This window comes from Phalacrocorax aristotelis, chromosome 1 (assembly GCF_949628215.1).
Source record: "Phalacrocorax aristotelis chromosome 1, bGulAri2.1, whole genome shotgun sequence".
Classification (NCBI taxonomy): Eukaryota; Metazoa; Chordata; class Aves; order Suliformes; family Phalacrocoracidae; genus Phalacrocorax; species Phalacrocorax aristotelis.
The window spans coordinates 130,755,478-130,770,655 of record NC_134276.1 but is presented as its reverse complement, the minus strand read 5'-3'; the positions used below and the strand labels follow the sequence as shown (position 1 = coordinate 130,770,655).

General features: G+C 36.4%; 1 protein-coding gene across 2 annotated transcripts in view; it reads right to left on the bottom strand.

Moving 5' to 3' along the window:
- The window catches only part of STXBP5L (syntaxin binding protein 5L), a 204,894-nt gene that overhangs the window by 52,031 nt on the left and 137,685 nt on the right, over positions 1-15,178 (bottom strand). The window contains exons 17-19 of one of the 2 annotated variants that reach the window (XM_075107357.1): positions 12,120-12,245; positions 7,468-7,619; positions 5,729-5,800 (exon numbers count right to left, since the gene is read on the bottom strand). In XM_075107357.1, the coding sequence (XP_074963458.1) occupies positions 5,729-5,800; positions 7,468-7,619; positions 12,120-12,245 (350 nt within the window). The remainder of the gene's footprint in view (positions 1-5,728; positions 5,801-7,467; positions 7,620-12,119; positions 12,246-15,178) is intronic. The other variant, XM_075107366.1, reaches the window with a different exon arrangement.

Sequence of the window (15,178 nt, the reverse complement as noted above, 5' to 3'; positions counted from 1 at the left end):
TAGGCTCAGAGACCTCATCTCTAAAATTCAAATAGACCCTTGCTTTAGAAAAATTCTGCTACCACTTAGTCACCAGTGCTGTTCTCTTTGTATAAAAACAGTGGGATCTTAATGTAGGTACTGATATTTTTATTACAATGTAATTTTGAAGCACTCTGAGAAATGGGGAGAAACAAGCAGAATAAAAAGCTCCTACTGCTGACAAAGCCGCATGACTGCTAGAACAAATTTAAGAACACTTTGGAAAAACAGCAATATTGATTTGGTCTGCTAAGTCAGTAGAAATGACATATTTGCTCCTGACTTTTAAACAATAAAAGATCACAATCCAGATACTAATATTGAAAACCAAAGGGTTCTTGAGAAACTTACTTGAATCTTTCTTTGATTCAACTTAGAATCTGCGAGAGAATTTTGTATTCCGATCCATTGTGAGTCCTGTTGCTTTTGACATTACAATAGAATTCAGGAACTGCAACCATTTCGGGAGCCTCTCTATATATAGCTTTGTTACAGCAAATCTTAATTCTGCTGACTCTGGGGTTTCTGTATGTACCTAGAGATTTGGGACATATTGCTGCAGAACTGTCTGCAAGGTACAGTGGGAGTAAGTTTAGCACTTTTGCATAGCATCAGAGACCTTGGATGAATAAAATGAAATATTAAACTGTTTCTTCTGCAAATGCAGTGTTGGAGATATTAAATTTTAACATTATGGTTATGATGCTGTGATTAATGAAATTCTTCTAAATGTTCTGTAGTTACTATAGGTGATAGTTACAATGTCAAATGCCAGGTCAGATTTTGCTTCTAAATAGAGTTTCTTTTTTCCTTTGTGAGTCCACAGAAACAGTATTACAGCTCAATATAAATTATGGTGCCATTGACTTAAGTAGAAAATGGACCAAACCACACCAGTGTCCTGAAAACCCAAGAGCAACCACCCTGAGAATACCACAAGCTCTTTATGTTTGTCAACAGTTTTCCAACTTAGAACAGTAAAGATACATGTCATGTTATGATATTTAAAATTGGTGAATATGTGGACTTCTCTAGAAATCTAGACTTGTTGTCAAGCCACTAACACCTCTAACAGTGAGCATCAACAGATGCTTTAAAAAAGAAAAGTGCAGTAAGTCCCCATGTCAAGTGTAAGTGGTACTCTGTGCCCGGCACAAGGGCATGGTCTTAATCTCAGACACTTAGATTTGCTTAAGCACCGCCCCTTGCAGATCTTCTCCTGCCATAAATCTTTATTCGTTAGAAATATAATGAGTCCTTCTCATTATCCATCCATATATCCAAAGTCTCTTTTAATCATACTAAGCCTTAAATCCCAAAGATGTTATATGGCAACGAGTCGCACCATCATCATTCACTGAAAAGAATATACATAAAAAATGACAAATTTTTATGTGTTACCTTTGATTCCATGAAATGTCGACTTTTGTTTCCCTTTGAGGTAAGGAAGGGAGCTCTCAACATTTTCTTTGCACTACTGCCATTTCCTTTTTAAGGAAACCAAGCTAAATCTTTTCAGTAATTTATCATGTGTAAGGACCTCCATGCAACTCAGCTTCCCTTGAATGTTTGAGAGACTATAACAGCTACCGAAGTTAGATTACAAAAATCCTTTCCATTTTGAGGTTCTGTAGGCCCAATCTGTGTCCCTAGATATTTTAGCTCTTTTTAGCAGAAAAAACCCCACCCTGGCAAATTATGAGTCCACATAGAGCAAGAAGAACATAGCAGCAAAACTAAAGGCAAATAACTGAGATTAGCAATGTAAACAACCACCTCTGAGAAGATGTGCCCTTTGACATTATAAAGAAATTGGCTTTGATTTGAACGAATTATAAACATGTGAAAATAGTACAAGATGTAGATACCTCACATAAGGCATTAAAGCACTCTCTAAAGTGTATCCCATGGATACTTTTCAAAATTTACTGAGATTCCCATTTCCTCTTTATTAAAGGATCAAAAAATATACTGTCTAGTATGGAGTAACAACTTTTATGAACTCATAATTTAACTTAATTATTTTTAAATTTTAATTTTCTATCTCTATGATTAAATGATTCAGACTGATCATTTACTTAAAAGCACACAAATCCATCGCATCTTTGCTTATAAAACAATGCATTATAAAAATTATTGTAAATATTCACATGCTAATAAGTAAACCCAGTGTGATTTCAATCCATCATCTTCACACTGAATTACTGTACTGTGTTTTATGTTTAAATATGATGCATTCTTTGGAAATGACAGTTAGTTCATAATATAGCTGTTGACTTAAAACTCAACCTATATTAGCTTTTACTGTGTTGTCAGGTGTGATTTAAAGCATCAATTACTGATGTGTAATGACTCATAACACAGTTTTCTGTGTCCTCCTGTCAGACCAAGGTTACTTTTGCTCACACCCTCTCAAGGGACTGGCCTGAAGGAGGAACAAGTAGTTCTCACTGAAAAGTCTTCATTCTGAAAATTATTTTCCAACTATCAACATCCTTTGAACTTGCTGACTTTCTGGATGCTTGATAAAGACTATATTTTCTTGTTTTACCAACAGATGGTATGAATATCTAGTAGGAGATGCACATTGCTTTTGCAGGTTGGGATTTTTATATTCTGCTGCAAACACTATCTCTCTAGATGCAGTAATGTACTTGTTTTAATATCTGAATATATGCTAGCTGCCACTAGGTAATAACATGCATAACTTGATTTCAACTGAAGAACAAAAAAAAAAAAAACAAAAAAGAAAAATAAAAACAACACAGTTCTGTGCTACTGCAGAGAGAGTTTATTTTATTTGGCTTGGCACATATTCTTGCTACAAAGGAAGGTGGCTTCCAGCAGATGTTACAGCAAATGGAACAGGTCATCAACACCAGAAAGCTACCTCCAGCTCTGCATTTACCCTCATCTGAGCCTCTTTTTTTCCTCAAATTATTTCCCCGATAGGAAAATTATGTTTCAGACTCTTCCATTATGCATACCTATAACTGATTACATTTCTCCTTCTCATTTCTTCTGTTCATGCTTCTCCCTTTCCACTTTCACCTCCCAAACCAGAGAATGTGCTGCCTTAATGCTCTAAGTCCACTCCAGATGCTTTTGAGTCTAGCTTACACATATATACATTGCTCTTATCAAGCTCTCTACAGATTTATTGGCTAAAATTCAAAACAATTATTCCATCACTGTGCTTTGCATATTGGATGCCAGTGACAGTGTTGATTATTGTCTTTCCTTTGGAAAAACTCTCTTCTCCGAAGAATATCCATCCCAAAGAATGCTTTTTGCGGTTTGATTTTTTTTCTTCCCCCCTTTCCCTCTTCAGTTGCAAGGCATCCCAGACTAAAACATCAACACTTCTTTTATCTGTCCCAGTATTTGAGGAGATTCTTTCCTATAAACAGGGCAATAAATACCTTCTTTTGCCCTAATGATTCATAAATACACATCTCTAACTTGGATTCCTTCCATCCAAGTTAGAGTAGTAATCCTGCCTTTCTAAAATTTACTCACAAGTGTCCAGACACAAACTTAACATTGCCAAGATGAACTCTCTCTTTTTTTGTGTGATTAAGTCTTCTCTTTGCTACTTCAGCACAGCTAACAGCACCACTGTCTTCTCTGACACTCTAATCCATAATATTGGTTTTATCCTTGGAGCATCATACTTTCAACTCTCAGATTCAGGCTGGATACTAGACTGTTTCTTCCTGCAAATCACCTCCAAAATGAACGACAAAAGTATAAGTACCCTGCTCATTGAAAATCTCTTATTTGGCTTCAATGCCTGCAAGATTTATTCTCTCAGTCTGATCATCATGAAATTATCTTCCTGTTTCATTACTTAATTGAATCAACTCCTGACATGTCTTCCCATTGACTTCCATTTTAATTTATATAACCCTAAAAACTTTAGACCTAATGCTTATGTTATCATGACTGCTTCTGCTTTTGCCTTAATAATACCAGCTTCAACTGCCTACTTTCCAAAACCAAATTATTTTTCTTTTCCCATCATCATTCCTTATGAGAAGAAATAAACTTGTAAGCAAAATCCTAAATCCATTCTCAGTACCCCTCTTAAAACTCATATCTCAGATAAGACATGTAACAAAGCATAACTTGAGAATGACTTAGCAAGATATTTTAGTGTCTATGACACATTCCTGCCCTGTTCTTTATCTTATTGCCTGGCGTATCTTTCAGATCATACAGTACATACTCCTGTGTAAGTATCAAATAGCAAAAGCAACATCCAAGAAATTTCTGAGGAAAGAAATGAAGCTGTTAACAATCTTGCACAAGAGTCAGACTCATACTCTTCATTTATGATGTATGCAGAAAGATTTTGTGGACTTCTCTGATTTTAGGGTTGAAGATGGAAACAAGATAATACTTTCAGTATAATATACATTATACTACTACATAAGTAATAATAATTTCAGGTATGAAAAACTATGGTCTGTGTTTGTCATTTTGAATGAAAATGGTGGTCATTTTTGGTCTTAGAATTTATTAATTTTTTAGCAGGAGAAAACCCCCAAACCTTTGACTGCTGTCTATCCCTGGGGTTCTGTAACAGACCTGAAATAAGCAAGACCAGACTATTAAACTTTAAGATATTATACACCAAACCTTTTTATGGACTGCTGGATTTGTATCTGGACTAGTCTTTTAACTAAACAGGCCACCTTTTTTAAAGTATTATGAAATAAAATCATAGATATCAGTTGTTGAGTAATCAGTCTAGAGAGATGGAATGTAATTTCTGGTGCGAGTGTACGAATGTATTTCAGTAGCTACAGAACTCTGAATTTATGTGAGATAATAAAACAATTGCCACCCCTTTATCTTGCCTATACCGAGTATTTAATGTAAAATTGCCTATCCAGTTGTTCTGTGAAGACTACTTTAAAAAGATGAATAGGAGGCATCCTGGAGACCTAATTACATATAAGCACTGCAGTTAATTAAGATACATACAGCTCATCTGTTGAACAGTCATTTTTGCAAAATTAATTATAGCTTTGTTCATCGCATTCTGCAGTGATGAATACTAATATTTAAATTGCATATCGCTATAATTCAAAATCTAAAGATATTAAAAACATTAATTTTCATAGCTGTCTTTGATGCATGTATTTTTATACCCACTTTACATTCCCCATTAAAGATCAGAGGCATGGGATGGTTCCCCAAAGCCAAATATTTAAGTACCAAAGCAAGATCAAAACTTCAAATTTCACAGCACCCAATCCAACCGGTACTCTTTTAAGCCACATTGCTCTTCTGAAAATAGGGAAGAATTAATTAATAACTACAACCAGACAGTGCCATTGTGAAACAAGAAATGCTTCATATATAAGTAGATGCACACTGAAATGAATATAAAACCAAAGAAAAATAACTGTCATCAAGAATGTAGCATTGCCAAAAAATAATTTCTCAGGCAAATCTGCCCCATACTGAGTCACTGAGGTTTTCCCATTGACTCTTCCAGAAAAGAAAAACAGATCTGAAACATCTGTGCGATAAAGGTAATTATCAAAATTAAGCAGGGTTGACATCACAAAATGTAATAAGTTTGCATGCATGCTGAATGTGTTTAAAAAAAACACATTACAAAGCACAAACATACAGGTTTAAGTCAGGCATAGTCCAGTCATGATCAAGCTATGTGCCTAACCTTTATAAAACTTACTCTGATAAGAAGTACGGATCCGTTTCGTTAAATCTGGATAAAAGTTAGACAGGCCACGCATGCAAAAGTTGTCTTTGGAACATGCCAGTACACCAGCATCAGCAGCAGGCAGAGGAAAGAGAGAAAAAACAGTCTAAAGTGAAAGGAAGTGATATCATAACCAGCATCTAGAACAGCCAAGGTGAAGAAATTTCTGCAGATACTTACCTTCCCATTGGGAGATATAACAAGAAAAATAATCAAGAAAGTAAAGGATGTGGGATGGATGGTGAGAAAGCAGCCGAGGCTTTTTTTAGATGCATAGTTTCTATGAGCAATCTAAGAGTATGTATTCCTTCTTATCAGTCACTTATACCCAGTAGGCTCCATACTAGCTACGCTACATAGCTGGAACATTGCCTTAAAGGACTGGTAAAGACTGTCACCAACAGAGAAAATCTACACAGAACAGTGCTGATAATAGCTATTTCTACATCAGCTACCTTGCACCTTTTGTACAGGGCTCTGCAACATATTGTTTATGGCTAGCTGCTCAAATTACTTTGGGAGCTGCTGTGAGGCTGGCTGAACCAGATAGAGAAGTTGGATGTAGCTTAAAGCTGCTTGTCTCTTGTCTCCTCAGCTGTGCCAAATTTACATCTTTAACACTTGGCACAGATGAGAACTAAGCTTGCCATGATTAAATGCCTAGAAAGTGAGATAAATGGTCTTTCAGGAACAGCAGTAGGCCTGAAGACTTACATTTTATCCTCTAAATATTACTTTCTGTTTGCAGTACAAACATCTTCCCAATTAAAAAAACTTCCCCTTGACTCTATAGAGAAATAGGATTTGATGATTTAGTGCAGGGTCTGCTGATGAAAATGCAGACATGCTATAATCTGCTGCTTTTATAATTTTATGGTTAGATTTAGAACTTAGTATTTTCAAACAGATTTTTAAATCTAATTCTAAAACTCCACAGCTATGTAAAACACATTTCATAATTGTGTCTGACTCTACTATATTACTATGGAATATGTAGAGCAAAAAGACTTCAAACATAGAATATCTTCTGACTCGTTTTTCCTCATACAAGTAAATTTTTTAGATAACCAAAAACATACGGTAAAATTTATCTGCTTTGATAGACTAATATTTGTAACACACAATGCATAATAATAGCTATGACTTACAAATGTGATCCTCTCAGCATCAAATTTTAAAATGGGGTACAGGTGGATTTAGTAAGTTTATATCAAAAGCTTCAACTCACTAACAAAGTGGCTAGTTTGAGCTAGTTGTGCTACCTACATAACATGTCTCTCACGTGTTACATTTCTCCAAACACAACTGCCTATTGAAATACCAATGAATAGCACCTGGGAGAAGATACAATTAAGTTTAAATTGAAGTCTTACCTATGGGTATGAACTTATTGAAAGCAGAAAGAAAATTGCATATGGCCTATGCTTCAAGTGGTGGCCAAAGAAACAATTTATTGCTCTGTTCATCACCATTTTTCAGAGACTCAGCTGAGGGAGTTACTTGCTGACCTCCATCCCAAAAGAATAAACTTTGTAAAACATTTTGTTTCTGAGAAAGTGTCAGTACCTAAAACATGTCAGGTTTCTTTTGTTAAGTTTTAGAAACTCCACTGGCCAGCAAATAGTCATGCATTTCAAAAGCACTATAAAAAGCCACAGGCAAAAAAACCAAAGAGCATGTCAGGCTCGTAACCACAATAATTTATTTCCTACCTGCAGCAAACTGCTTGCTTTTGCGAGGTGAACGGGGTTGACGCTGGTATGGATCACTTGATCCATATAGGTCAAGGGTTCCCATGCTCAGCAGTACTGTCTTCTGCATAAAGTCCACAACAGCCAAACCATTGCAGTTTCCGAATGCCACTCTGAGGAAAGAAATGTTTCTCAAAGGTATTGGTAATATGTAATCAAGGGGGGCAAAAAAATTTTTTATTCATTATTATGAATTCTGCATGAATATTTTCTTCAGAAACTACTCAAAGCTTACTTTTTCTAACTCTTTTAGATTTGTAATCCTGAATCCTTAAAATTGTGTCCTGAAGCACAGTAATTGGCATTCCAGAAAGCAGGCTGCCCACTTTAATTAACTTTCTATGCCAAATGCATTGCAACAATGTCTAAATATAATTCTAGTAATACTGATGCAAATTAAGACTACAAATCTGGACATAGGTCTTAAAAAGTGGTTACACATAAATATGAAAAATACAAATATAAGTTAAAATATGAATACAAATAAATATACAAATATTTAAAATGTTAAATATAAATTATAAATGAAATATATTAAGCTGTATTGTGGACATGCCAGAATCTGAAAGATATTTATAAATTTTCTTTCCAAGTCTGTCAGCTTGGCTACATAATAGATACCTGCTAAATCATTTTCTATCCCTCTGAAATGCTTCCATGATTGACATTTTGATGGTGCTTTGAAACATGGGCAAGATCTCTCAACTAGTGTGAGATTGCCTAAGAACCTGACTGCAGTCTTGCTATAAGGAAAAACAGATGGAACAATTTATTTATTTTGTCCCTAGAAGCTCCCTGATTCTGCTCTGTTGCTACTACAGATTCCCTTCTGACATGTATTTCAGAAAGAGGGAAGAAGTTGTATTGGACCAGCAGCACTTTCTCTTCTCCCATAAAAATGCTTTCTGTTCATGCTTTTCCCCCAACTTGGGAGGGATGGAGGTTGGGGTGGGGTGGGGGGTGGATTAGAAAATATGTCTATCTAAGAAGAAGGAAGAAAACAAAAAGACACTGAACATCTATATGTAAAACCTGGGAGAAAATCTGAAGTTAACCATAGAATATAGAAACCCATAGATCTCAGCAGATAAAATCTCACTAAAGCATTAAATGTATTTAAAATTTAATAGCAAAATAAATTCACAGGATCCATATGCCAAACCCTTGCACTGCATTTTTGGAGATTTCATTTAAGCAGAAATACTATATACTGAAGATTATTCTACTGAGGTTTCTCCTTTTCTATCAGACTGCAACTTTAACTTCCAGATTGAAAGGATTACAGGTAGAGCCACAAAGAAACTCAAAATCCCATACCATGCTCAATCATATTAGGTATCATTTGTGATCAAGTTCTGTTATTTTATGTAAAAAGTGAGTAAGGTGGTCAGTTCAAAGCCCTGCAAGATATTTAAGCGCTCGTTTCACAGTAAAAGCGAGCTGTGCTCTCACCTCCACCTGGCTCTTCTTAATATAGCTCCAAAATATTTTAAAGGAGATATATGAATTTGTGTGTGGAAAAACAATAGGGAAAGAGCGGAGTAATGAGATGGAGGAAGGGGAAGCAGGGTAGATAGAACATTTTCCTCCGTTGTACTTTTCCTTCTGCTTCCATTACAAAAAGGAGGTTACATACAGCAAATGGGAAAGGTAAAGAGTGAAAATGAGGTGAGTTTTTCTTATTTGTCAAACTGGCAAATTAAGGCACCATCTACAGCAGTGGCTCAAATTCTACCAGTTGTTACTACACCATGTTTTCTACCCTTGACTTAACACTGACTTTAGTACAGCATTTATGGAAAAACTATGAACATTGTCTTTTTTTCCCCATTGACTCTTCACTGATCATTAACCGCTTAAGCAACTACTAATATACGCCAGTAAAGTGTGTACAAATACACTTTAGTTGTCAATACTTTGTGCTTATGTGGAAAAATCATAAGGTGCACTGATGAATAAACTCATTGTTTTATTAATGTAGAGTAATATCTGTTTCAGAATTTACAATAGCCTGTTTTGCTTAATAGAAGAACAAAATAATTTTTAGACAGTTTCCCTGGGACAAAAAAAGGAACTTGATCTGCCACATTTGCCCGAAGACCATTCTGTGTGAAGTTTAATATGTCTTCATGCTTCTTGATACAAAATTAGTATAAAATTATTTTGTTATTTGGGTTTTTAATTCTCGTATTTTGCTCTAAAGCATATGTTAGTAGGCATTGTCACAGAAAGGATACTAAAGTAAAAAAGATTATTAGTGTGAAGTGTGACAGCATTTCCTGTGTTCATGAGTCCCTGCGTTCTAGGTGGAGAATTAAAACTAAAGGAATTAAAATGACGAGTGTCAATATCACCTGTTAATACTTTAGGCAACAAAAATTATAGCCATCTGCATTTTGAAAATTATTAACCTTAGATTTATGAATTTTGGGAAACATGAGTCACAAGAAGAGCTAGTGATCATTCACTTTATGGTCAGCAAATCCACAAAATGGATCATCACCTCCTGGTCTGTATTTTTCTAAACTCCTCTAAGTTCACACATGAGCATGGATATAATACTTCTTATACCTAAAAAATTTACTTTACCAAGAAAAATCAGAAATTGCTCATTAATATTATAATACTTCTGAGGAATTATAAAAGAATCTAGAAGACATTACTATTAACAAGGCTTAAGATAAATTGCTAACATCCAAGTCTTTATAAAATCAAATACAATGTAAGCACAATTAATTTCTCAATTTTGATTGATGAATAGATTAGTTGCTAGGAGATGTTCTATTCTGTGGGTATCTTTTCATTAAAATGTCATAAAATCCTCATCACACATTTCTTGACAATTAATGCGTAGATTGGCTGAAAATTTTTATCACAAGCTGGTAATACATTTTCAGAGACTGCTTTCAGTCCAACAGAACATACTTTAAAACAAATTTCTTATTTGTATTTTACCTTGTAGATCTTCAGTTGTAACTGAAGCATTTTGTAAATTTTCTTTTCTACTTTCGTAGCACAAAGAAGGTTTTTGGTGATTCAACAGTAATAAAACAGGTTTTAATACTTCTGATTTGTAGCTCGGTACCATTAAAAGTAAACAAAATACATTAAATAAAATTTTGCAATGTCTGAAGTCTGTTATCTTTGCTGGGGGTAAAGTTTTTTTATATCTTGCTTTACTCCTGTTTTTTATATCTTCTCAAGCTTTAAGCTGAAATGGCACAGTTTTTCCACATTTTGAGGCTAGATAACAGGAGAAAACAAAAGTATTAAAAATTCTGATGAAAGATAGGGTTGTACCTTGTCATGTCCAAGGAAAAAGTTGAGAGAGACAGGAGAGAGGGTGAGAGAAGAGACTCTGCAGAAGCAATTTAAAGAAACAGGCCTTTCTCGGGTAACTTTTGTAGGAAAGTTAAATTTAGGTTATTGGGCTATTTTATTGATACATACATTTATTTCTGAAACACTCATGTACTTAGTATATGGTGTTTTAAAGGAGGCTGTCCTGTTAAGCTATCACTGCACCTAGCAAAGAAAACAATTTAAAGCATTTGATTGAATCAGGTAAGTTTGAATCAATCAGGAAACCACTGTGAGTACTGCAACCTGTCAGAGTATTTTACAAGTGAGAGAATTCCTGAGGTTATTCCTGAAGTCTGATGTTGCCTTGAGATCTGCGACCTGCAAGACAGCCAATTAGGCAAAACCCAAAAATTTGCACAAGTGACAAATGTATCTAGGTATGGTAAAACAAACGAAACTTCTAGACTCATGAATAGGAAACTGTCTGGAAATTCAGGCCAAAGGCTTGACAAAACAGTCCACAAACAACAATATATTTGCACGAACATAAAGGCTCTGCATAAGATTTCCGAAGCCTCTGAAGAGAGTCAAGTGACTTACTGAAAATCAGTAGGAGTCACACACCTAACACCCATTACAGCCCATAGTTTTTATTGGAGTAACACCTTCTATAGGGAAAACCATTTTAATGCATCTAGCCGACTCTCAGTGAGAGAAAACATTAAAAATTGGCAAATAAATTGAACCTGAGAAAAAAATACACACAGATACGCTTACTTGCATTTCCCTACAGAATTTAGCATTTAGCATTAGCCTTATTCCATTTTCAATTTCAGGTCACTGGTTCTTTTGCAAACAGAGATTAGCACAGAAATAAAAACTGCTCTTCTCAGAAGACAATTCCCAGCTAAGATACAATATCATGATATTTAACATTTAGCACTTAATCACATCACTATTTTCTATGAAATATGTTTCACCTTGGTGATCCTTTCAAAATAACTTTAAAAATTACAGATTTGAAAGGTAATTAGATTTTATTTGAAAGGATGGACAGAATAATGGGAAAAGATTCAGTCTTTTAAATAGGAATAGTAAAAATACGGGCAAGATTGGCAGTTCAACATCTCATATTATAATCGTTATGCAAGTCAAAATAATTTTTCCCCATGAATCTGGGTTATAGCACCTCTTGATTATATTTACTCTGACTTTAATTGTCTGCAGGAAACTTCAAAGTATAAATGGAAAATACATTATTTAGTGCAATAAACAATAAATCAATGCAACCTTAATTTTGAGTTACTTACAGTCCATAAGCAGAGTTTACAGCAAGACTGGTAATCTGTTGTGGAGGCTCACCATCCACCCACACCAACTGAATAACAAGGTCTGCTTGGTATCCAGGAGGCATTCGCACAGGTCGAGTCTTAACGCTAAGAAGAGGAGGTATCAAATAAGAACAAATAAACAAACAGACTGGGCCATGAATAACAACTGCTTCTCTTGAGAAAATACTAGTGAAGCACAATCCCTTAATGAGTCCAGAGCAGCACCAGCACTTGCAGCATACTGTGTGTATACCCATACATTGACACTAGGCATTCCAGCCAAACAGGGATATTTTGGAGGAATTCCAGGCTTTGACTTTCATTTCTCCTGTAGAAATAGATCTGAAAACTTCGTCATTCCCTACAAGAGAAACTCTGGAGAAGATGTAGGTGGGTGTCAATAAAAATAATTTTTGCTTAATCGTTTTGCTTTGATTTTCTTTTTTCAGAATATTTTCTTATGCTAGATAATGCATACTTAAAAACCATTATGAATATTTAACTTGAATGGAAAACCTAAAATACCTTCTCTGAAACTCTGAAGCAGGACATTTCTGTATTTTTGGAACCTTCTTGCTCTGAAGTAAAGCATGACAGAAAAATGGAAAGAGGCAAGAGAAGATGAGAAGATGTACCTTTCTGTAGTGGTCCTCACCATTGCGTATTTAAAACTTATGGACCTGACAATTTTATTTGTCCATCTAGGGCAAACAAGTCCTGTTTTCTTCTTAGGACTATAATCACCTACTGAATGCTTCCTACATAAAATCTGATATAATTATTAACACCTCTTCATATTCTGTTATGGCAAGTTCAGTGACTTGTGAAGCAGGTAGTGAAGGTGGAGTGTAAGAACTGAACACTTCCATGTGACTATTTTATGTGTGTTCTTGACTGGTAGAACTTAACTGGATGAAACACTGAAAGAAGATATTATGCAATATTAGCAATACTGTGAGGTATTCATGCTATTCATTAGCACAGTCACACTCTAGGTAGTAATTTATACTTAATGCCCCCTAGCCGGGCATTTTTACTGTAGCTGTATATGGTGAGACTGCTTATATTGCACCCGTCTGCACACAGTCATAATAGGGCAGTTTATCACATAAAATCCTCTGTCTCTGTGAAAAATAGTACCCAAAGACAGACTAAGAATCAGGAGAGGAAGGAGAGCAGCTAGTTAACACAGACATAGACAACACATTCTGAAGAACTGCTATTTTTGGCACATAATATTTCTTTCTGCTGTAAGTGCTTCTCTATACAAATTTGTCTACCATAAATAACTTAGAGCAGTGTTATCCTATGTACTGGATCTTATAGAAAAGATCTTTCATGATTCTAAAGATGCAGACTATCTCCTGAACGTGACTATGATGTGAGTCAGCAAGCTTTCCAAGCATCCCTGGCCCAAACACCTGAAAAGATTATTGATGAGATTGCAAAAAAATCCAACTAATTTCTATTCAGAAGCTATTAAATAAGCACTTGTCTCAAAAGAGGATATTCAAACTTATCATTCTATAACCAGGGCTATCAGGTTTTTTGTAGCTATGCTGACCACATCTGTTGGGATGGAGGCCTTGGTGGTAAATAGGGCTACCGGCAATCTTGGAAAATTGAAATTAGATGCAGAAAACTGAAGTAAAATGAAGTAAAACATAACCATAGAATGACAACAGGCAAAAGTTCTGAACGAGGTAACTCCAGTAGCACAACTGACAATACACAAAGCAAATAGTGCTCTAATTCTGACGGAAGTTATGAAGAACCAGAGGACTGCATGATACATCTCAAGTTTTTATGGCTTGGTATAGAGAATGAGAAAAGCCTGGACATGGATGTAGGTTGTTGATCCAAACTGGAGGGGAATCCCATTGTGACAATGTGTAAATAGTGCAGATGAGCAGCACTTTAACTGCCTGGTAAGAGACAAGAAAGTAACCACCTTCATTTTCTTGCATAAGGAGCCTTGTTATCTATGGTGGGTGACAGACAGCAACAGATACAGCAACATACTACAAGTCTAGCATGCCAAAAAATGATGGGAGCCAGAAAGTGGTGCTGGCAGCAGTGAGGTAAGACTTTCTGAAGTGCGGCTTGACCAAGCCACAGTAAGCACATGGTGTAACAGAGTTGCACAAGACACCTTGTTAGAACTCATACGCAGTTATATCAAGCCTGAAGAGAGGAAGCAGCAGAAAACAGGAGCTGGTGCGAGTGAGGCACCAGCTGGTGCAGCTGGTGAAAGAGCTGAACAGTTCATTAAAAGATGTGTGATGTCTTTCACAATCCTCTGCAACTTTCTCAGGTCCTGCAGCCTCCTCAAACTCCATAGCCCTATGAGAGTATACCTATTATACCTGAGGATATGGGATCACATATCTGGGTATCATGTGTCTCAATACCAGAGCAGAATATATGCAGCATTTCAAGATGAGGAATGAGATCTTTACTTGGATCTTCAAGACATAACCATCTCCTCTCCCCTTCATGACCCTGACCTGCTCCTACCTTTTTGCTCTGTCTGACTGCAGAATTATGTAAGTTGTGTAGCAATGTTTTAATAGCGGTGGGGTGGGGGGCTGCAGGGGTGGCCTCTGTGAGGAGAGGCCAGGGGCTGCCCTGTGCTGGACACAGCCCCATTATAGCTGGTTCCAGCTGGCTCTGCCACAGACCCATGACAGGACACAGCTGAGCCCCCCAGCCAAGCTGGTGGCACCTCTGGGAAGACATATTTTAAGAAAGGGAAGAATATCCTGCCTGGGAGTAATGAGTGAGAAAAAAAATATGTGTGAAACAGCCCTGCAAGCACCAAGGTGAGAGAAGGAGGCGAGCTGGTGCTCCAGGTGTGGGAGCAGAGATTTCCCTGCAGCCTGTGGAGAGGACCACAGTGGAGAGGACCATGGTGGAGCAGATATCCATACTGCAGCCCACAGAGGACCCTATAGTGGAGCAGGTGGATATTTCTTGAAGGAACTGCAGTGTGTAGAGAGCCCATGCTGGAGCAGGTTTATCCTGAAGGACTGTGCCCC